Source organism: Emys orbicularis, chromosome 2, assembly GCF_028017835.1.
Source record: "Emys orbicularis isolate rEmyOrb1 chromosome 2, rEmyOrb1.hap1, whole genome shotgun sequence".
NCBI classification, from domain to species: Eukaryota; Metazoa; Chordata; order Testudines; family Emydidae; genus Emys; species Emys orbicularis.
In genome coordinates, this window is record NC_088684.1 from 10,112,484 (window position 1) to 10,137,333 (window position 24,850).

Genomic DNA, 24,850 nt, shown 5'->3' on the forward strand with positions numbered 1-24,850 from the left:
CAACAGGAGTATCATCATCATCATCATCATCATCTTCTGATGAGGCAGTTGCCTCATCCTCACTGTATCTGCCAAATGACCACAAACAAGTTTCAGGAACTATTAAATAGTGTTGCAAACCCTCCAGATTCTTCTGGAGGAAATCCAAGAGACACCTCACAGACTCTTTGATGTCTTACAGAGTGTGGGACCTATTAGAGTGGAACTCCCTATGAATGAAGACATCCTAAAGCCTGCCAAAGTCATGTGGCATACTCAAGCAACCTGTGCGCTTACTCCCAAGAGGGCAGAAAGGGTATTTTGTCCCAGTCAAAAAAGCAGAATTTTTGTTCACGCACCCTGCCCCAAACTCTTCAGTAGTTCGAGCTGCTAACCGAACGTAGTAGGCAACAGCACACAAGGTCTACATCTTCAGATAAAGAAGCTAAATGTTTGGACCTCCTCAGAAGGAAGGTATTTACATCAACCAGCCTCAATTCCAAATAGCCAATTATGAGAACTTGCTTTCGAAATATGATTATGCCAACTACTCTAAATTTTCAGGATTCAGAAACAAGCTTCCTTAGGATAGTGCACAATTTCAGGTCCTTATTGAGGAGGGTAGATTGGTGGCTAGAACATCCCTGCAGTAGATGCAGCTGAAACAGACTCAGGGTCAGTGGTGGCTGCTATCATTATGCATCACAAATCCTGGCTTTTCTCCTTGGGATTCCCCAAGGAAGTTCAACCCACTGTGGAGGATTTGCCCATTGATGGGAATAATTTATTTAACGAAAAGACTGAGTCATTACACTAATTGAAAGACTCAAGGGCAGCTTTCCACTCCTTTGGGATATGTGCGCCAGCACCAAAGAGGAATTATCATAGGCACCCTTATAAGTCTAGACCATCACCACAACTCCTCCTACAACCAAAGAGGATATGAACCACTATGAAAGTAACAGGATGCAGAGAAACAAAGAACGCTCCTCCCTCCAACCACAACCTCCTGTCAAGAAATACTTGTGATGGAACCTCGAAAAGCTGCAAACTAACCTAGATACCAGCCTTCCACCTCTGAAATTCAATTTGGTGGCTGCCTAGCCCATTTTTTCTATATATGAAAAATGATAACAGACAAATGGGTTCTCAATATCATTTGTTTTTGGTACACCATAGAGTTCTCCTCCCCCTACAAAACTCCCTTTCCTGTCCTTTTTCAGGAACCCCAATCTCATGAGATGATACTCGTTCAGGAGATAGTATCTCTACTTCAGTGGGGAGCTATAGAGCTGATACTACCTCAACATCAGAGAAAGAGATTCTGTTCCAAATATTTCCTCATCCCCAATACAAAGGCAGGATGGAGACCCATCTTAGACTTCCAGCAACTCAACACCTTTGTCCACAGATTGAGATTCAGGATGGTCACTCTGGTATACATAATTCTGTCCCTAAACAGAGACGACTGGTTCATGGCTCTCTACCTGAAAGAAGCCTGTTTTCATATGGACATCAACCCCATCACAGGAGATTTCCGAGGTTCACTATAGGTCCAAACCATTATCGATACAGGGTGCTCCTCTTTGGACTAGCAATGGTACCTCTGGTGTTTATGAAGTTTCTTTCAGTAGTGGCAGCACGCTTTCAATGCCATGGCTCAACAGTCTTTCATTACCTAGACAAGTGGCTGTTGACAGGGAAATTTCATCAGGAGGGACTGACTTCAACCTCATCTTTGCTCAGTCTTTAGTGTCATTGGGAATCTGTGCGAACACAGAGAAGTCCGTTTTAGTTCAAAAGAAGAGCATTGAATTTATTGGAGCAATTCTGGACATTCTGGAATTTATTGGAGCAATTCTTACCTCTCTCTGGACAGATTCTAATCAATGAACAGTTTATTCAGTCAACTCCGAAAGACCGCGCAGGTGTCAGTTCATTCATGCTTTATCCTCCTGGGTCACATGGCGTCCTGTACCTATGTCCCACCTTTCACGAGAGTTCAGCTTCACCGTCTACAGACTTAGCTTCGGACAGCATAAGTGCCAAGCATACACAATATGGACAAGGTAGTCACATTCTCACCCCCACCCCAGAATGCGGGGCTCTCTAGCTTGATGGAAGAGCAGGGAACATGTATGCATGGCAGTTCCTTTCTCTCAGTCCACCCGCCCCCCGAAAACTTTGATTACAGATGCCTACCTCTTAGGATGGGGTACCCATCTGGATAAACACACAGCATGAGGAATATGAACTTCTTGCAAGTCCAGGTTGCACATAAACCTCCTGGAGCTGAGAGTTGTCCAAGAGGCCTGCAAACAATTCTTACTACTCAAACAATCCCTTGGTTCAGACAACATGACAACAGTGTTTTATATCAACAAACAAAGGGGAGCAAGATCCACCCTGCCTGTGCATAGAGATGATGGAACTGGTGTATTCATCATCACATTACCCTATCAGCAATACACCTCCTGGGAATACACAATATATTAGCGGACGACCTCAGTAGACACTTCTCGATAGATCATGAATGGGAGCTACATGATTCCAGCACATTTGGATAATGGGGATCCCTGTCGTGGGATTTGTTTGTGTCACAAGAAAACATGAAATGCAAGATACCCTGCTCCAGAGTCCTGACTCCAGGGGAGATGCCCTTCTAATCTCAGGGGCAGGATACTTCAGGTATGCATTTTGCTCATCCCATTTTACCTGGAGTTCTTAGGAAGATTCAGCAGAACTGGGCGGTAATCATACTCATTGCTCCTAGATGACCCAGGCAATCCTGGTTCCCCAGCTTTCGTCAGCTGTCAACCCATCTACCCATCAGCATCCAATTTTTCCCAGACCTCTTGATACAGGACAAAGGCAAGATCAGACATCCCGGTCTGGATTCCCTCCACCTCATGCCTTCATATTTGGATGGGCATTCAATCTAGAGCAGATATGTTTGGTAGCCATTCAAGCTATTCTCATCAATAGCAGGAAGGAATCCACCAGAAAGAGCTACTTAGCTAAGAGGAAGAGATTTACTATTTGGGCTCAATGTTGCCAGATGTCCCCAGAAGAATCGGACATTCCCACTATTTTAGACTATCTGTTTACTTTAAAGACTTCAGGTCTTTCCTATAGCTCCCTACAAATACACTTGACAGCAATTAACATTTGCCACCCTCCAATTGACAACCATTCCATTTTCACCCATCCAGTGATTCTGTGTTTCCTGAAGGGTCTAGTTAGAACCTTCCCTCCAGTGACTAAACCTGCTTCAACATGGGATCTTAATTTGATCCTCTTGACGTTAACTGAGTCATCATTTGAAACTGTTGGTGACGTGCTCACTATCCAATTTTTCTATGAAGATTACCTTTCGAATGGCCATCTCTTTGGTTGGAAGAGTAGGAAAACTAGGCACCCTTATGGCAGATCCATCATACAGAGTAATCCATAAGGATAAGGTTTCACTGAGACTACATCCTAAATTCACCACCAAAGTAATTACTGACCACCTAAACCAGACAATACAATTACAATACACTTACCTGTCTTCTTTGCAAAGTTCAAATGCCACCAGTAAGACTCCATTCCTTGGATGTATGCTGGGAATTGGCATTCTACCTACAGAGAATAAAATTATTTAGAGACTCAACTAAATTGTTCATTTCATTGCTTTCCCCTTCATCCATTCTACCAATCTCTTCTCAGAGACTTTCTAGGTGGATTTTAGGCTATATCCTGTTCTGTTTCAAGGAATCTGATACCCCTTCTCCTCGAGATGTGAGGGCCCACTCTACCAGAGCCAAGGCAGCTTTGGTAGCCTCGCTTCATGAAGTACCACTCATTGACATCTGTAAAGTGGCAACGTGGAGCTCCATACATAACTTCAAAATATGCTGTAGTGAAACAAGGTGGGTGAGGTAATATCTTTTATTGGACCAACTTCTGTTGGTGAGAGAGACAAGTTTTCAAGCCACATGTAGTAAGATGAGGCCTTGAAACATAAACCCTTGTATCAGAGGCCTGGTTTGAGGCCTAAGGCCGAACTAAAGTAATGGTCAAGACTTTGTTAACATAAAGTAAAGTTAAACTGTGAGCTAGAGGCAGGCCCTGCTTACAGAAGCTGGCAAGGAAAGGGCTGATGTTGCAAAAATACACATACCTAAAAGTTACGAGAATACTCCGATACTTGCACATTCCACACAGATAACAAGGAACAGGCTGATCCTTCCTAAAGATGGGCAAAAGGGTAATATGATGGATAGAGTTGTTTTGTTTGAACCAACATGTACAAGGTGAGAGGCGGCACCTTACTACATAGAGGGGTTGCACCTTTCTACGTAAAGGGGTTGCACCTCAGTACGTCAGGAGTGATGTGTAACTTGTTTGTACCTGTGTATAAGAATTTACCCCTGAAGAGTTGTCTTGGTCTGGCCTAGGGGGCAGTGGAGAATCCTGCCACTGACTGAGCCAGTCCGTTGTCAGGGAGCACATATGTACTAACAGAACTGTACACATCTGATCTGAGGAGCTAGAGACTGTGTTTCGTTTGACAATAAACCTGGCTGGGTGCCCCTTATTGGAGTCTGTGGTCATTGGATGGTTTGCTCGAGATCTGCTGGGCCAGCTATCTGCGCAGAGCTCGGACAGCACACACGGAGAACACACACGCACGCAGCTGACTGTTATCAACATTGAGCAGAGCACCACACCGGTGACATCTGACGACACCACACAGAGCTCTTCCTCAGGTCTGGGAAATGTACTCCCAGCATCACAGCAAAATGCAAGGTGAAACAGATTGTTTAGCATAAGTTGTTAGCACATGTTGTAAGGTACCATTCTAGGTAGAGCGGCCCGTTAACACCTCTGCAGTCATAGGACAAAAAGGGGGGGCTAGTGGGTTACAGATTGTTGCAATAAACCATAAATCCAGTGTCTCTGTTCGGTCCATGATTTTTAGTGTCTAGCAAAGTAATGAATTTAAGCTCCCAGTCTCTTCTTTTGAAAGTATCGGGTAGATTTTCTTTTGAGGATGAGGACTGACAGGTCAGCTATAGAGTGATCAATTTGTGAAAAGCGTTCACCCACATGTGATAGTGTTTTTGTCTTTTATCATTTTCCTGTGTGAGTTCATTCAAGAGCGTAGTGATTGTCTGATTCACAACATAGTTATTGGGGTATGTAGTGCATTGGATGAGCTATACCACATGTTGTGATAGGCATATGTAGGACCCAAGGATCTTGAAATGTGTGTTGATCATTGTAGCAGTGGAGATTTGTCTGCAAATTTTTCATCTGTTGTTCTGTCAAGGTCTGGTGCTGCTTTGAGTTGGTGTTGTTCTGGTCTGTGGGGCGCTTGCTTCTGATGATGAGTTTGGAAAGGTTGGAGGGTTATTTGAAGGGCAGAAGTGGGGGTTCAGGAAAGATTTCTTGCAGGATGGAATCCCCATGGAGTATGTGATATAGCTGTTTTTATGGGTATGGGTTCCAGAGTGGGGCATTAGGTGTAAGTATCTGCATCTGATGCATCCTTCGGCTTGGCGGTACTTCAGTTTAATATCATGTAGGTCCTCGTACCCTCCTGCTTGATGAGTACTGCTTGTCAGTCACCCACAGTAGAATATAGGGACACGTAGGCACTCAAAGAAGAAAGAGAGGGCTTACTTACCTGTATAGTAACCGGAACTCTTTGAGGTATCTGGTCGCTATCTGTATTCCATTATCGGTCAGTCTGCACTGCCCCTTATACACTTAGCTCAGAGCATGAGGAGAAAAAGAGACAGGCATGGACCAATGGACACTGCTAGAAAAAAAAAATTGTGGTCTCAGGCACATGGAGCTCATGCATGTCCCACAGTGGAATACAGATAGGGATCATGCAACTTGAAAAATTCGAATTACTACACGGGTAAGTAAATCTCTCTGTTTTACTACCTTGTTCATTTCACAAAACCTGTTGATAGATTTCCTTCACCTTGTGTATTTTTTTTTCTGAAAAAGCAAGCTGAAACAAATTCCTTATATCAGTTTGCTTCCTTTACATCCATTTGATCTAAATGAAGTAGCCAATGAAATTTAATTTGGATAAGAGTAAGGCATGATAATAGATTTCATGAACTGGTATGTCAACTTTTCAGGAAGTAACTCACGGCATGTCCTATATTAATTTAGATGGACTATCTGGGCCCAAAGAGTCAAAGATATTAACATAACTCAATAACTGTCCAATATTAAACAGGACTCCGGGTTTGATATACCTAAGCAGCATGGCAAACGCACTGTTAAAAATCATTTTAACCCATTTATTAAAGATGTAGAAAACAAAGGAAAATCCGCGAAAGCATTTGAAAAGTGAAGTATTAAGTAAGGCTTTCATTTTTACAACATTCCTCATTCTCTTTTCTGTTAGCTAGAGAGAGTTTTTAGAAAGAAACCCCCTTGTTTGACAGTCTGTTAGATGGTATTAAAGATGGTAATAACCATCCTTTTGAGGAAAAGAGACGAAGTTAGTTGAGGTGGGCTAAAGCTGTCATTGCTGCTGTTAAAGTCTGATCCTGTTTCTTAGAAGACAAAACAAGACAAACACACAAAATAGGAGAGAAAAGAACAGCAAAGATAGAAAATGCAGCTTCTGTCTCTGTTGTTGACTTTTATGTGCAATCTCACTGGTGCAAAAACACAGGCACCATGCACAATCTTATCAGCCACTCTGAAACCTGGCAAACTTGCACCAGCATCAAGCTATTTAGGGTGTGACGGGTTGTATCATTTTCTACTTGAGGTTAAGAATATGGGCTGTATGCTGGCTTGGTTTCTAAGTAAGCTTTGTGAGGCATTTAGTCAGCTTCTTTAGGAAGGAATTCGCCAGGTTAAGTACCTGATCAGGAAACACTTGGGGAACAATGCATCTTGGAATGCTCCAATCCACATAAGAAGTCTTCCTGGAGACATGCAAGATACCATGTGGACAATGGCTTTGGCCTGTAAAGACTGAGTCATGCAGGGACATGTGACTTGCCCAGGTGACTCCAGAACTCCATCTTGGAGCTGGACTTTGCATAGGAGGGAGGAGGGGGGTCTCCACCCACAAGAGAGAGTCTATTTAAACCTGTGGGAAACTTGCCTCTGTGCACCCCAGGGCAGGCCCGGCCCCCTGCTGACCTGCAACTTCCTGGCAGTCAGCAGCTGTGGTGGCCTCCTTGCTACAAGGTGGTACATCCCCCTCCCCCGGGGAGATGATTACAGGACAGGAGCTAGCTTTGTCCAGCTCCTCCCTCTGGAACTTCCCTTGAGCCCCGGGGCTATAGGAACCGGCTACAACCAGTCCTGCCGACTACGCCACTGTGATGGGTTGGATCACAGAAACCCCCTTGGGAGCTGCCACCCGATGTACCAAGACTACCCCTGCTCCTGTTTTCCCTGCCAGCTCAGGACTCCAGCACCCTGTCTTGCTGAGCCAGACACTCCCGTCTGCTTCAACACAGACCCAGGGTCTGAATCACTTGCCCCAAAGCTGCAAGTTTACCTGAAAACAGCTCACAGAAGTGTGCTTGTCTTTAGCACTCAGATGCCCAACTCCCAATGGGGTCTAAACCCAGATAAATCCGTTTTACCCTGCATAAAGCTTATGCAGAGTAAACTCATAAATTGTTCGCCCTCTATAACACTGATAGAGAGAGATGCACAGTTGTTTGCTACCCCAGGTATTAATACATACTCTGAGTAAATTATTAAATAAAAAGTGATTTTATTAAATACAGAAAATAGGATTTAAGTGGTTCCAAGTAGTAACAGACAGAACAAAGTAAGTCACCAAGTAAAATAAAATAAAATGCACAAATCTATGTCTAATCAAACTAAATACAGATAAGTTCCTCACCAGTTCCAGAATGCTCCCTTTTACAGGCTAATCTCCTTTTAGCCTGGGTCCAGCAATCACTCACAACCCCTGTAGTTACTGTCCTTTGTTTCAGTTTCCTTCAAGTGTCCTGGGGGGGTGGAGAGGCTCCTTCTTTAGCCAGCTGAAGACAAAAAGGAGGGGTTTCCCACAGGTTTAAATAGACTCTCTCTTGTGGGTGGAGACCCCCCCTTCTCACTCCTATGCAAAGTCCAGCTCCAAGATGGAGTTCTGGAGTCACCTGGGCAAGTCACATGTCCCTGCATGACTCAGTCTTTACAGGCCGAAGCCATTGTCCACATGGTATCTTGCATGTCTCCAGGAAGACTTCTTATGTGGATTGGAGCATTCCAAGATGCATTGTTCCCCAAGTGTTTCCTGATCAGGTACTTAACCTGGCGAACTCCTTCCTAAAGAAGCTGACTACATGCCTCACAAAGCTTACTTAGAAACCAAGCCAGCATACAGCCCATATTCTTAACCTCAAGTAGAAAATGATATACATGTACAAATAGGATGAATAGATATAGTAGACCATAACCTTTACAGAGATATATTACATGGCACAGGCAGCACAAAACATATTCCAGTTATGTCATACATACATTTATAAGCACCCCCCCCCCCCCATAAAGCCTTATGGGGTACACTGTCACATAGGGCATTGCATTTAGTTTCCTTTTTCTGGTCACAGGTTTACAGCAATGTTGCAAAATATACAGTCTTGGCCGACTAAGCCAGACTCTTATTAGATGGAAGGAAAAAGGAGAGGGATAGGAAAGAAAAGAAAAGAAATAATGTGGGGAAAGAAGAGAACACAGACGTGGGTGGGTGGGTGGGAGGGAGGGAGGGGTATATGGTCTGGTTAGGACAATCCTTAGGATGAGGATGCAGAAAGGCCAGGGTCCCAGGAGATAGTAGGGGTGTCAGCCACAATGATGAAGCTCTCTCCTTCCTCTTCTTTCAAGGAGGCAGTACTGCAGTAGCCTCTGTCTGTATTTTCCCCCCAATGTCTCTTCTCTTTTTTTTAAGCACCCCAAAAGGGCATGTTGGGCAGAATAGCCCAATTCTCTCATTATTTTGTATACCTAATTTCCAAAACACCAACTTTGATTCATTGATTTTTCAGTCTCACACTGTCTTGTTTACTAGGCAAGATCTTAAGAGTCCTTGAAAATTATATCAGTAGGCCTTTTTGTTTGGATTAATTCAGTCTTTTTGTCTCTTTCTTATAACTTTTTCCATCAGCATTTATTATTATAGGTTATTGTGACACTTTATGAACTTTCACTCAATTTTTACGGTTGAACTCACAATTAGGGTAAATTTGTAAACCTTATTATCACAACAGTCTACATGGGGACACTCAGAAAAGTTAAGCCAAATTAACTCAAGGTTTGACTTTAAAGTACGTTAGATAAAGCACATTACTTTTGAATAAATGTCCCTGTGGGGCTAAAAGTGGTCTTTTACTTTAGCTTAACTCACTTCCTGACGAGAGCATTCACACAAGGGTTTAATGCACTTTAACTAATGCATTCTAAATTCACACCTTCAGTTAATTTACTTACCTTTCGTGAGTGTCCCCAAGTAGACATGCCCTCAGAGAACAGCAGGCATCATTCAGTTCTGTCCAGTTCTTATCTATAGATGCTGCAGAGACCACTTGTGGTAATAATGTGGGTAGTTGAGTTTAAGATCCTGGTTTAAATGAAACAGGGATGGTGCTGAAGTTTTCAGTGATAGGTGCTTAACTTTAGCATTCACATCCCTGTTGATCTACCAGAGTCCAAATCTAACTTTCTAATTAGGTTCTTTTACTGTGCCCATCACCATGGCATCCAGTAACACTCCAGGTTTACAAATAAACAGAGGCCTTATCTATGCAAAGCTTTCTTTCTGAAAAATATCCTACCACTGCTAATACAGGGGCAGCTCCACCTGAAGTAAAAAAAAAAAAAGTGAAAGTGTTAGTGTAGACAAAGGGCCGCCAGTGTGTTACTACCATGTCATGTAGACTAGCTGTGAGCAGTTTTAAATGACACAATGCTTAATTCCAAGAGCTGTCTTGTCCACCCTAGGGTTCCCACCATTGCTACTGCTAGTGGGATTACAGTGATGTGAAAAATTTCAGGAAATGCTTAGTGTATACACAGCCTGTGAAACTAGCACCTGTTGTGAGGTTTTCTTTTCCATTCCTCCCAAGAGGGTAAAGAGGTAGAAGGTGTGTGTATGTGCTTATCTATTTGAAAGCTAATGTGCTCCGTGTTGCTTAGTAGAAAAGCAAGATTGAAGGAGCGAGCTACATTTGAACTGGAAAATAGTGAAGTTTGTCATTCGAATTTCCTGAGAGAGTGAATTCCACAGTCCAGGCCCAGCCTAGGGTTACCATACGTCCGGATTTTACCAGACATTGTCTCTTTTTGGAGGCTCCGTCCTCTGTCCAGATGGGTTTTTCAAATCACAGGAAATGTCCGGGATTTTTGAAGAGTAGACATTGCAGCTCAGAAAGAGCCGATTGGTCCACTTCCTGACTGACCCCTCCCCTGCCTCCGCAGCTGATGAGTCCATTCCCCTGCAGCCACTGCTGCCCGATCTTGTCCACCCAGGCACCACCTCCCAGCCCTGGGGAGAGCGGGGGATCCCACAGGGAGGCGCTGACTGACAGCTGTCACTGCGTCCTGGGCTTGCGCCTGCCACCATAACAGGGAGCGACCTTCCCCCCACCTCCAGTGAGTACCCCCACCACAGGGTACCCCCTGCAGCAGCCCCAATTGTACTCCCTTCCAGCTCCCCCTCCCCCACCCTGGCAGTATCATCTTTTTGGGAACCTGAAATATGGTAACCCTAGCCCCACTCAACCACCCACCTGAGAAAAGTGTCTCCTGCACACGTTTGTCTCTTGGTGTAGACAGCTTCATTTTTCCTTAATTGTTGTGGAGCTGTTGAGGGAGTTTTATAGTTAATCTGGACACAGATTTAGAGCAGTGGTCCCCAACCTTTTTCGTCTGGCGGGCACCAGATGACGAGTCACGGAGGACCGTGGCAGCATCCATGAGCATCCGCCGAAATGCCGCCGACAAGCGGCAACGTCAATAGGCGTTGCCGCCGAAATGCCGCCGAAAATTGGCGGCATTTCAACTGCGACGCCTCTGGATGCTGCTGCTTGTCCGCCGGCCAGTACGCGGGTGCACTTAAACTCCCCGGCGAGCGCCATGACTGCGTTGGGGACCCCTGATTTAGAGGCTTGAACAACGATCAAGACTTCAAAACTTGACACACAGCTCTACAGAGGGCCAATGGAGTGAGGGGAGCACACTTGTGCTGTTTGTAACCAGTGTTGCTGAGAAGTCATGTGGCTGCATTTAGCAGGAGTTGCAGAATCTTCTGGGCTGATGCTTCCAAGCCTAAACAAATTGTAGTACCAGTCTCCACATACTGACAGAAGCTCTATCAAGGTCTATGCATCCTACCCTTGCTGAGGATAACACTTAGCCTGTCTGAGGTGGTCAATCAGGTTTCCTAGGAATGCAGCTATTTGAGAGCTTGCTGATACTAAGGGTATGTCTACACCCAGCCGCTAGTTTGGCGGCTGGGAATCGAAGTTCTGGGTTCGACTTATCGCGTCTTGTCTGGACGCGATAAGTCGAACCAGGAAGTGATCGCCGTCGACTGCGGTACTCCAGCTAGACGAGAGGAGTACCGCGGCGTCGACGGGGGAACCGCGGCGTCGACGGGGGAGCCTGCCTGCCGCGTGTGGACCGAGGTAAATTCGAACTAAGGTACTTCGAACTTCAGCTACGTTATTCACGTAGCTGAAGTTGCGTACCTTAGTTCGAATTGGGGGGTAAGTGTAGACCAAGCCTAAGTTGAGAAGCACCCCAGAACTCAGACAATGTAATTCATGAGTATGTCTCTGACTGGCGGAGAATGCACAGTTGCAGCAAGCTCTTTGCAGTGTTTTTCTTTACCTCCCAGCATACTCTGTCTTGTTAAGGTTGAACTTCAGCCACTGATAAATTTTGAATGGGTGCTTTTTAATCAAACCAGAATTATACATAAGTATTTCTTAAGGTTTAACTGCTAATGAGCTCTCTTTCACATAATTAGGTCCATGACGTTGAAGTCCCCTTTGTGGGAAATCTGCTTCCCAGTTACATTAATAGTTTTATCATGCAAATGAGTGGAATAATACATCTGCCACACCTTAATGATATGTACAAATATGTCACCACTTCATACCACAGAAGAGAATTTGTATTACATCAGTGATGTGACAGACTGTTGGTAGCTTTGAATAAGGGGATAAAACTGAGAGAGAATTCCATAAAGTATTTAAAAGTAAACATAATTGTATAATTTTGGCAAATGTATAGATTGTTAATTTTATAATGTTGCTTCAGCGGATATGTGCTTTCACAGAAGAGTAGAATGTCAAACTCCATGAGTTTCAACATTTGTCATCTTCAAACGAGTTAAAAAATTACAGTACTTAATCTTGAAGAAAATACTGTAATAGACAATTATCCTTGGCTCATGTATGATTATTTTTGTATTGAAACATCAGCATGTAAAAGATGGGATATTCTTCACTTAGAACAATACATGTTTATCTGGTTAATGCAATATGATGTGTTTTACAGTAGCTTAATGGATTTCCTTGTGCTTTTTAATTAATAGCATATTAAATTCTGATTTCCTGGGAAATGCATCATTGAAAGATGGTATCATTTTACAACCTTTGTAATGACCAGATAACTTTAAGTTCATGTTTCTTTACAGGAATCAGGTAAACTTTTACAAATTATAGTTCAGAAGAACTAGATAGACTTCACATTTTTCTACAAATCTAAGATTTTGTATCTCTAAAATGTAAGCATTTTGAAGATGTAAAGCACTATCAATTCTAAGATTAATAATTCATTCTTCATATAAACATCTCAATTTGTGCTATAATTCATTGTGTGTGCATTGCGTGCACATATAAATAAATTTATATTCACAAACCATCCTTCAGGGTAACACAGCTATTTACACTTTTGACGTTAAAATCTCTTCCTGATATTATGTGGTTAGTATTTGTTAGAGTTATACTGAGAAGGATTAAGAGTTTTTTGTTTTGTCAAAATATTGAGCACTTGAGCAGTCCAGACCTAAGAGGGTTTTCTCTGACATTGCTGAAACAATCACAGTAATTCACATTCTCATCTTACAAAATCCATAAAGATGTCTGTTTTTCCAGAGCTGCTTTCAGTGATCAAGTTGCTGCTTCTTTCCTTGTTGGAATTTTTTAAAAAGAGAATTTCATAGTAGTACAATTTTCAAGTACTTTTTTTCTCACCATAGCTGGTGACTACGCAGTTCTTTTTGGAAGGTTTGGCTCCTCACTCTTCATAGTGTCTTCATGTTTGATCTGCGGTGAAGTCATACTGATTTTGTGAGATGACAATTTTTGCATATCAACAGACCATGGCATCACAGTAATAGGATTCTGAACTGATTATAAGATTAAACACAATCAGCTGTGAAAATAAAAGTTCATATTCACTTTTATTTAAAATGTGTGTCTATAAAGAATACCTTTCACACTGGAATAAGCCAAAACATCATTTACACAAAAAAATCTTGGGCAGTAATTTTTTGTGTTCTATTCTTTTTTATGGAAGATGTGTATTTCTTTGTGTGAATGGTGTTTGTATATAGTTGGTATATTCCAGTATAAAAGGCATTCTTTACAAATTAGACTTGGCTGAAGGTGTACTGAGTGTATAGGTGATCACATGCTGACTCTACTTATTATTTCAAATGCTTCTTTACATTGATGTTGTGGGTCAAATTTTCACAACTCTCTACATGTTTATTAGTGTACATGCATAGTTACCGTGATTGCACATGCAAAATTACAAGGCATGCATGTGTATCACAATTGAGCGTGCAGTCACATTAATTGTGAGTGCAAATGTCACAGCTATGACATCCAGGCACCCTGTGCCTATTTTGGTTCAAATTAGTAAAGTCTAATGTAGGTAACAGAGACAGAGATGTGGCAAATTGCATCAAAATTGCTGTTGAAAGAGAGTGCCTACAGGCATTCAGCTCGTATATGCAGATGAGAAACATAAGAATAGGGTTTTTTTCTGTTTATACGCTATGATAGTCTGATACCGCCCAAAATTATGTACTCCTAAGATACACATATCCAAAGTTGCTTGGACAATATTCAAGCGTATAGTTAATATGATGGACGAATGAAGCAACCTTCAGTAGCATTGACATTATCCTTATATGACACAAAACTACTTATTTTACCGTAGGTGAAAAATGATTATATGTTAGAAATAGCAGATCAAGTGGACCAGGAAATTGCTTTGAAGCTAGGTTGCCTTGAAATCCGGTAAGTTGAAAACTGTATATTTTGTTTCTGATATACTGTATACATTAATTTTGAAGCTGTTTTTAATTCGTATTTTTCCTGATTCTCTTACCTCTATAAATTAGTAAAATATTGTTAGGAATTATGAAAACTAATGTATAATTTAAAAGAAAAAATGATCAGAATATATTGTAACTGATTCCTAATGGTTTGTAAATTACAGATTAATTTTACAGATCAATTAACTATCTTTTTATATTGATTTTATTTGTTGCATATTAGCAACTAAACAGTTCGAAGACCTAAAGACTAAAGTGGAATATTCAAAAGAAAATAATTCTGAAGTGCATTTGCAGATAGTGTCACATCCTCATTCTTCTATTAATAATACAGATGAAGAATTTAATTAAAAATAAAACACTGCTGCTTTTCCCCTCTGCGCTTGATGTTGAAGATTTTTAACATACTAATTTAAGAATGCAAAATATTTTTGCAGAACAAAGTTTCTGAAAGGGCAAATGAACTGATCTTGTGAGCTGCACTGATATTTTGTGTAGCTTTTCCATTTCAAACTGATAAACATAAACACCTGAGATACTCAATGTATGTTTACCACGTTAAGAATCTTGAAACAGTCACCCCTTAAACCTTTTGAAATGTATTTTCGCTGTTTTATGGAGAATCTCAGGGCTAAGATACCAGTAATTGCTTTAGTTCTGCTATTGTCTTGCAGAGCAAGACTAGGACAGCAACAAGATCATTAAGAAATGAATGGCAAATCAAGTGATATAGAGCAAAGGGAAAAAGTGCAGGTTGAACAGTAATTTTCAGAGATAAAACAAGATTAGGACTACCACTAGTAACAGGAATACCAATAACGAGGATGTGGCACTTGGGTATTGTGGGTAAGGGCTTGAAATGTTTTCTCTAGCCTTAGTGGCAGTCTTGGAAGAAGTGAAAATTCTATTAACCTTTTTTTAGAAAATGTAACGGATATAACAACCCACTATCCTGGGCACTTTTGTCTGACAGCTTCTACTCTCTGATATTTTTGCCGAGCACATTGTGGCTGTCTGATTTGTCTTCATACTCATCATGGTGCTACTAGTACTATGTTATTAGTATAACATTCTGGGATGTCTTGTGCATGAAAAATACTTTAATCAACTAAAGTCTACTCTGTTGTAGTAGTGTAATAGTATGTCAATGAACACATATTTGAAGTCAGGCTGCAAATGGTTTTCAGTGGTAGGTCTCTGAAAGCTCTGAATGCACTTGTAGATTTAAACTGGTTCATCCAATAATTATTGCTTCCAAATATTTTTTCCCTGACTTTAGGAGATCCTACTGGGAGATGAGGGGCAATGCACTAGAAAAGAAGTCCAACTATGAAGTTTTAGAGTAAGTATTGCATTTCAGTTTGAGGCTCGAGCTGTTGCTTGTACAGGAAAATGAAGACTAGTTTAGTGAGAAGGCAGCACTGCTGCCATTTTTCGTAGTGAGGTCACGATAGTAAGACTGTTATTTTTATCTAACATAAACATAACATTTTATCTAAAATAAAGTGTGAAATCTTAAACCCTGATAAATTTCAGAACTTTCAATCTGTAGAGGTGGTGAGAGCTCATTTACTACTGTATGACTAAGACAAATTGGCTTGTTAACTGTTTAAACTTGCTGATATGCAGTACCATAGGTTTCAGTCATCTGTATTCTGTTAGTGCTTGTGGGATAAGCTACTCTAGTCCTACAAATGTAACAATGCTTTGTACAAAAATGGATTTTCTGTGTACAATTAAATTAATCAGTCACAGGACTAATTTACACAGAGTTCTTTAATTACTTACCAGCTACTTGAAATTTAAAATCTGAGGGTTTATTTTCCCTTGGCTTCTGCTAAGTGTGTTGTTTTACTGAATTATGATCTTGGGGTCAATAAACATATAGTGTGTCCACCACATATTCCAAAACTTAAAACATCCAAGAAGCATCCTGATAGCAAATCTAATTTGTTGACTTAATCATGCTGTATAGTAGTAGATGGCTTCAATCCAAATTTGAACAGAGTGCTTGAGAAGCTTTGCATTCAATTCCTAAGGAGACAATTGATGTTTGTTACAACCCTGTTAAAGGTCAATTTTGTTTTCATTAGCTTCAGTGGAATAATGTATCAACAAATGCTCTAACTAGTTCTTATGCTTTGCTGCTAAAACCCTTGTGGTATAGAGAAGACATGGTGTATCGCATAATACAAAATTAGGTTAACAGCTCAGGACAGCAACTTTCCAGTTTTTATTTTATTTTTTATTTTAAAATAAAAAGTGAGCTAATTCAGATAAAGGTTCGGTACTGGATCATTTGAAGGTAGGGTAGAAGATTCTTTTAAGGGCAATTAAATTGTTGGACTCATGAGGAAATATACTGTTTTTGTTTGCTTGTTTTTAAACAGATTAAAAAATAACTTCCAGCAATTATATCATATTGATATGAAAATAGATGTTCCACTGTTAAGATACCTTCTTTCAAAGCACATATATAGGGTGACCAGACAGCAAAAGTGAAAAATCGGGACGGGGGTGGGGGGTAATAGGCGCCTATTTAAGAAAAAGACCCAAAAATCAGGACTTTCCCTATAAAATCGGGACATTGGCCACCCTACACGTATGCCAGGGAAAGCAGGCTATGCTGTGAACAAGACTGCAAGGACATTAGTTCCAATAATGCAGTGGCAGAGATCTAACCGTACTGAGCACATAGTTTGGAGTCAAGAATTCCTGGGTTCCAAACTCAGATCTGCCTGAATATTATGATAATTTATTATTAAAATATGTGTCTCATTATTTTCAAGGACTTTTGTTCTGTTTGTGTAGAAAATGCTAATACATATCAAACATACTTTTAAAAATATATAACAGTAGTATGTGTGCAGTATGTATGTATTAAATGTAATATCTGGTGCTGTGAAATTATTAAAAAATTAATCACGATTAACTGGAAGATTTAAAAAAATTGTGATTTATCAGTTTTAATTACAGTGTTAAACAATAATAGAATACCATTTGTTTAAATATTTTTGTTTTTACATTTTCAAATATATTGATTTCAATTACAACACAGAATACAAAGTGTACGGTGCTCACTTTTTATATTATTATTTTGATTACAAATGTTTGCACTGTAAAAAAAGATAAACAAAAGAAACAGTATTTTTCAATTTATCTCATACAAGTACGATAGTGCAATCTCTTAATCGTGAAAGTGCAGATTACAAATGTAGTTTGTTTACATTTACAGGAGATAATGCTGCCCGCTTCTTACTTACAATGTCCCCTGAAAGTGAGAACAGGCATTGTCATGCCATTGTTGTAGCTGGCGTTGCAAGGTATTTACATGCCCTATATGTTAAACATTTGTATGCCACTTCATGCTTCGACCATCATTCCAGAGGACATGCTTCCATGCTGATAACAGGTTCTGCTCGGTAATGATCCAAAACAGTATGGACTAATGTATGTTCATTTTCATCATCTCAGTTAGATGCCATCAGCAGAAGGTTGATTTTCTTTTTTGGTGGTTTGGGTTCTGTAGTTTCTGAATTAGAGTGCTGCTCTTTTAAGACTTCTGAAAACATGTTCCACACCTCATCCCTCTCAGATTTTGGAAGGTACTTCAGATTCTTTTGGGTTGAGTGCTGTGCCTTTAGACATCTCATCTCATACCATCTTTGCGTTTGTCAAATCTGTAATGAAAGTGTTCTTAAATCGAACAACATATGCTGAGTCATCTCCCAAGACTGCCAAAACACGAACTATATGGCAGAATGTGGATAAAACCATGGAGCAGGAGACATACAATTCTCCCCCAAGGAGTTCAGTCACAAATTAAATTAATGCATTATTTTTTTAAAAAGTGTCATCAGCATGGAAGCATGTCCTCTGGAATGGTGGTCGAAGCATGAAGGGCATACAAATGTTTAGCATATCTGGCACGTAAATATTTTGCAATACAGGCTACAACAGTGCCATGTGAATGCCAGTCCTCACTTTCAGGTGACATTGTAAATAAGAAGAGGGCAGCATTATCTCCCGTAAATGTGAACAAACTTGTTTGTCTTAGCAATTGGCTGCACAAGAAGTAGGACTGAGTGGACTTGTAGTCGCTGAAGTTTTACATTGTTTTATTTTTGAGTGCAGTTATGTAACAAAATAAGTATATTTGTAAGTGGCACTTCCATGATAAAGAGATTGCACTATAGTACTTGTGTGACGGGTTGGATCACAGAAACCCCCTTGGGAGCTGCCACCCAATGTGCCAAGACTACTCCTGCTTCTGTTTTCCCTGCCAGCTCGGGACTCCAGCACCCCGTCTCGCCGAGTCAGACACTCCTGTCTGGCTCCAACACAGAACAAGGGTCCGAATCAGGTGTCCTAAAGCTGCAAGTTTACCCAAAACCAGCTCACAGGAGTGTGCTTGTCTTTAGCACTCAGATGCCCAACTCCCAATGGGGTGTAAACCCAGATAAATCCGTTTTACCCTGCATAAAGCTTATGCAGGGCAAACTCATAAATTGTTCGCCCTCTATAACACTGATAGAGAGATATGCACAGTTGTTTGCTCCCCCAGGTATTAATACATACTCTGAGTAAATTATTAAATAAAAAGTGATTTTATTAAATACAGACAGTAGGATCTAAGTGGTTCAAAGTAGTAACAGACAGAACAAAATAAGTCACAAGCAAAATAAAATAAAATGCGCAAATCTATGCCTAATCAAACTAAATACAGATAAGTTCCTCACCAGTTCCAGAATGCTCCGTTTTACAGGCTACTCTCCCTTTAGCCTGGGTCCAGCAATCTCTCACAACCCCTGTAGTCTGTCTTTTGTTTCAGTTTCTTTCAAGTATCCTGGGGGGGTGGAAAGGCTCCTTCTTTAGCCAGCTGAAGACAAAATGGAGGGGTCTCCCCCAGGTATAAATAGGCTCTCTCTTGTGGGAGGAGACCCCCCTCCTATGCAAAGTCCAGCTCCAAGATGAAGTTTTGGAGACACCTGGGCAAGTCACATGCCCCTGCATGACTCAGTCTTTACAGGCCCACGCCATTGTCCACATGGTATCTTGCATGTCTCCAGGAAGACTTCTTATGTGGATTGGAGCATTCCAAAATGCATTGTTCCTCAAGTGTTTCCTGATCAGGTACTTAACCTGGCGAATTCCTTCCTAAAGAAGCTGACCAAATGCCTCCCAAAGCTTACTTAGAAACCAAGCAGGCATACAGCCCATATTCTTAACCTCAAGTAGAAAATGATATATATATGTACAAATAGGATGAATAGATATAGTAGACCATAACCTTTACGGAGATATGTTACCTGGCACAGGCAGCACAAAACATATTCCAGTTATGTCATACATACATTTATAAGCACCCCCTCCCCATAAAGCCTTATGGGGTACACCGTCACAACTTGTATGAGGTGAATTGAAAAATACTGTTTTTGTTTCTTTTTTACAGTGAAAGTATTTATCAAAAATAATATAAAGTGACCCCTGTACACTTTTTATTCTGTGTTGTAATTGAAATCATTAGATTTGAAAATGTAGAAAAACATCCAAAAATATTTATAATAAATATAATTTGGTATTCTATTGTTGTTTAACAGTCTGATTAAAACTGCAATTACTCGCAATTAATGTTTTTAATTGAGCTAATTTCTTTTGAGTTAATCGTGTGAGTTAACTGCGATTAATTGACAGCCCTAGTAATTCATCGATTCATAGATTCTAGGACTGGTAGGGACCTCGAGAGGTCATCGAGTCCAGTCCCCTGCCCGCATGGCAGGACCAAATACTGTCTAGACCATCCCTGATAGACATTTATCTAACCTACTCTTAAATATCTCCAGAGATGGAGATTCCACAACCTCCCTAGGCAATTTATTCCAGTGTTTAATCACCCTGACAGTTAGGAACTTTTTCCTAATGTCCAACCTAGACCTCCCTTGCTGCAGTTTAAGCCCATTGCTGCTTGTTCTATCCTCAGAGGCTAAGGTGAACAAGTTTTCTCCCTCCTCCTTATGACACCCTTTTTATTCTGTTATATTAAATGTTATTTAATATAACATTTCATGTGGAAAGTTGGAAGTTAAGAAAAGTACAAGGCAGAGCAAAGAGGCAGTTGGGTTAGTTCAAAGTCAGTGATCATCAGTAGAAATTTATCTCATTTAGGATGCATACAAAGAGGAAGGAATAGAGAGATGCAGTAAGAAATATTAAGAGAAAGAAAAGATTATAGAATGTTGTTAATATAAAGGAAGTGAATGTATTGGTGACCTGGAGGAAGGCTGATACAGTGTCACTTTCTTAAAAGGTGGATAAATGTTGAGATTAATGACTATAAGTGAGTTACTGGGGGGTTCGGCCGGAAGAGTGGAAGGCAAATTTGATAGATTTGTAAGAAAGTGAGCAAGAAAGACCTAAGGAAAGGCAGTGGATGCAGTTTGCTTAGTTTTCAGCATGACCATCAATAAGATGTTCCAAAGTCAGTTACTGGACAAACTTGAAAGTATAAGCATTAGTATAAGCAATAACCTTGATTGAAAACTAGCAGGGGGACATCTTGGTGCCAGCGAGATGACGGTGCCATCCACCCTGGAGTCCTTTGCAGCGGCTAGGGACCTGATAATCCTCCCAGTACCCCTGAACCCAGCAGGACAGCTTCCAGCACCGGGGAGTTCATTGAGCAGAAGGGAGCAGGTAGCCCCGAGCTCCTGACTGGCACCAGGTCCTCCTGTACCGAGTGGAGGGCAACTGGCCATGCTGATGTTGGCGAAGACTTCCCCACTCTGGCACTGATCACTGGACTTTGGCCCCAGCCAGCAGAAGCGAGGGGTGCTGCCCCCCCATGGTCTCTCCAAGCTCACTCGTAGTCGGAGGTGGAGTCCTGCACCCAATCCAGGGGCCGTTACGAGTACCCAGTATACATCCCACCAGATGCCAGTGCGGGTGCCCCCCCGGGCGCCTGGCCCAGAGGACAGTGGCCTGTGCAGGTCCAAAGGCCATTTTGGAATCCGTGGGATTTCCCCCCACTACCAGGACTGCCTTCCAGCTGTTTGTACTCGGTGGTGTCTGAGAGAAGGGCCCCACCACCACACCATCCGGCACCCGACTTGAACTCGGGTACCAAGCCCAGAACCAACACTCAGGACTTAGGCCTGTGTGATGTGGTCAGTGCAGATGCAGAGGAGGAAGGCCCCCTGCCAGTGCAGGCTGCCACCGCCTCCTCAGACGAAGCTGTGTCAGGATCGAGCAGCTCGGCGCCACAGGACAACTTTAGAGCTCACCAGGAGCTATTGAAAAGGGTGATTTTGAATCTTAGAGTCCTCGCACAGCCTGATCAACATCTTGGCTGCGGCGGCCCCAGCAAAGGTGGCCCTACCCCTCAATGAGGCCGTTATGTGTCCAGTCAGGTCCCTATGGCAGTCCCCATCTTCTCTGCCCCCCACTTCAAAAAGAGCAGAGAAGAAATACTATGTTCCTGCCAAGGGGTATGAATACCTATATTCCTACCCCCTTCCTGGGTCCCTTGTGGTCACAGTGGCCAACGAAAGAGACAGGCAAGGGCTGCAAGGCATGATCCCCAAGACGACTCAAAGAAGCTGGACCTGTTTGATAGAAAGATTTATTCTACTGGTGGGTTACAGTTCCACATCTCCAACCACTAGGCCTTATTTGGGAGGTATGACTATAATGTTCGGGACTCCATGGCAAAGTTTAAAGACTCGGTGCCCCAGGAGTTCTCTGTTCTAATGGAGGAAGGGAAGACCACAGCCGGGTGGCCCTAGACACAGCTGACACGGCGGCCAGAACAATGGCATCAGCTGTGGTCATGGGAAGGTGCTTCTGGCTGCCACCAGAGGTTCAGCAGTCCATCTTCTGTTTCAGGGAACCTCCCTCTTCTCTGAACAGATGGATACAAAACTGCATGGCCTGAAAGATTCCAGGGCTACCCTCAGATCCCCGGGTCTCTACTCCCTGGCACCTTCGAGGAAGCATTTCAGACCTCAGTAACCTCTCCGTCTCTCTGCTCCACCACCTCGCCAAGACCTGTTTAAAAAACAGAGCAGGGGTTATAAGCACAGGCAACTGCCCCTTTCCACTTCAGCCTTGCTACCAGGCATGCACAAATATCCGGGAGGCCCAAAGCAGAACTCTTGAAGGGGTTCCCGAGGGCATTATATCCACCAGATCGTGCTCCCCCCTTGTTTTTAGTCCGACTCTCCTACTTCAGCCTGGCATTGTCCGTCATCAACTCGGACTGTTGGGTACTAAGTATGGTGGAGGAAGGTTACGTCCTTCAGTTTTCTTCCACCTCTCCCTCCCACCCACCCCCATCCCCGTTCCTCTTCAGGGATCCTTTCTTACGAGCAACTTCTAGTCCAGGAGGTGCAAACCCTCCTGACGGGTAGGGGCTGTAGAGGAGTTGCCTCGGAACTTGAGGGGGAAAGGATTTTACTCCTGCTATTTCCTAATCCTGAAGGCCAAACGGAGTCTTCGACTCATCCTAGACCTGCGTCACCTCAACAGTTATCTCAAGAAGCTGACGTTCCACATGCTCTCCCTGGCTTCCATTATTCCCTCCCTAGATACAGGGGACTGGCATGCCACCCTTGACTTAAAAGATGCCCATTTCCACATCTCCATCTTCCGGGGCCACAGAAGGTTCCTCAGATTTATCGTAAACCAGACTCACTACTAATTCACTGTCCTCCCCTTTTGGCCTGTTGGCAACCCCCTGGGTTTTCAGAAAATGGATGGTGGTGGTGGCGGCTTTCCTAAGAAGGCAAGGCATTCAAGTCTACCTTTGTCTCGACTATTGGCTGATCAAGGGCCAGTCCAAGGCCAGATCAAAGCCAGCATCAGTCTGGTCCAAACTACCTTCCGTGCCCTGGGCCTATTGATAAATGAGCAAAAGTCAATTCTCATCTCCGTCCAGAGGACAGAATCTATTAGTGCAGTGCTCAATTCTACCGGGGCCAGAGTCTTCCTCTCAGAGGCTTGCTTCCAGACAATGTTGGCTCTAATATCCAAGGTCCAGGCTCACCCCATCACAACAGTCCATTTTTTCCTCAGACTTTTAGGTCACATGGCCATGTGCACTTACGTGGGTTCAGCACACAAGACTGCACCTCAGACCCCTTCAAGCTTGGCTGGCCTCGGTATGCTCACCTCGCTGTCACCACTTAGACTCAGTGCTCACTGTTCTTATCCTGGTCCTCGCCTCCCTTGATTGATGCATGCGATCCCTTTCTCACCCCTCAACCATCAGCATCCCTAATTTTGGACGCGTCCGATTTAAGTTGGGGGGGCTCACCTCAAGCACATCAGGACTCAGTGCCTGTGGTCCCAGGAAGAGCTCTCTTTGCACATAAACATCAGAGAGCTCAGAGCAATCTGCTTAGCGTGCCAGGTGTTCATACCCCAGATCACGGGCAAAGTTGTATGAGTGCACATGCACAATATGGTAGCCATGATTTCATCTACAGACAGGGAGGAGCATGCTCATCGACCCTGTGTCAAGAGGCCATTCACCTGTGGGACTTCTGGCTGAAACACTCCATTCACCTCAAAGCTTCCCACTTTCCGGGAGCCTGGAACACTGGCAGGTCTTTCTCTTCTCACCACTAGTGGTCCCTTCTCCTAGAGGTAACCAGATCCATCCCACAGAGGTCGGGGTTTCCCCGTGTAGACTTCTTTGCAACCAAGCAGAACAGAAAATGTCAGCACTTCTGCTCACTGCGCGGGAACAGCCCAGGCTCTCTCTCAGATGTCTTCCTACTCCCATGGACAAAGCTCCTGGTCTATTTGTTTCCCCCCATTTCTCTGGTACACAAGGTCCTTCTGAAAGTTAAGTGAGACAAAGCAAAGGTGATTCTTATAGCCCCTGCCACACCAATACTGGTTTGGCACGCTAGTGGATCTGTCAGTAGCAATTCCACTGCCGCTCCCACCTCTCCTGGACCTGATCTTGCAAGATGAGGGCCGTTTGCCTCACCTAAACCCCAAGGCCCTCCAGCTGACCATGTAGAAGCTCCATGGTTTAATCCAGTGGAGCTGGCCTGTTCAGAACAAGTCTGCCACGTCTTGCTAGGTAATAGAAAACCATTTAGTAGAGCCCCTTACCTAGCCAAGTGGAAGCATTTCTTGGTGTGGTCTTCCCAACGAGGCTTCTCACCAACTCAGTCACCTCTCCAGTCCGTGCTGGAATACCTGCTTTATCTGAAACAACAGGGCCTAGCCACTTCATTGATCAAGGTGCATCTAGCAGCAACCTCAGCCTTCCACCCTCTGGTGGATGTTAGGTCAGTCTTCTCACATGAAATGTCCATTTGCTTCCTTCAGGGTCTAGAGAGGCTTTACCCTCAAATTTGCAAACTTGTCCCTCCGTAGGATCTAAACCTGGTCCTGTTGAGACTCATGGGTTCTCCTTTTTAGCCGCTGGCATCATGCCCTGTGTCATATCTCTCCTGGATGGTCGCCTTCCTGGTAGCGATTACCTCAGCCAGGAGGGTCTCAGAAATCAGGGCCTTTACATCAGAACCC

General features: G+C 42.8%; 1 protein-coding gene across 6 annotated transcripts in view; it reads left to right on the forward strand.

Annotated features, from left to right (window-relative positions):
- Positions 1-24,850, forward strand: part of PTK2 (protein tyrosine kinase 2) — a 297,965-nt gene that overhangs the window by 128,365 nt on the left and 144,750 nt on the right. For all 6 annotated transcript variants that reach the window (XM_065398777.1, XM_065398776.1, XM_065398773.1 and 3 more), the window contains 2 exons: positions 14,194-14,273; positions 15,591-15,653. In XM_065398777.1, the coding sequence (XP_065254849.1) occupies positions 14,194-14,273; positions 15,591-15,653 (143 nt within the window). The remainder of the gene's footprint in view (positions 1-14,193; positions 14,274-15,590; positions 15,654-24,850) is intronic.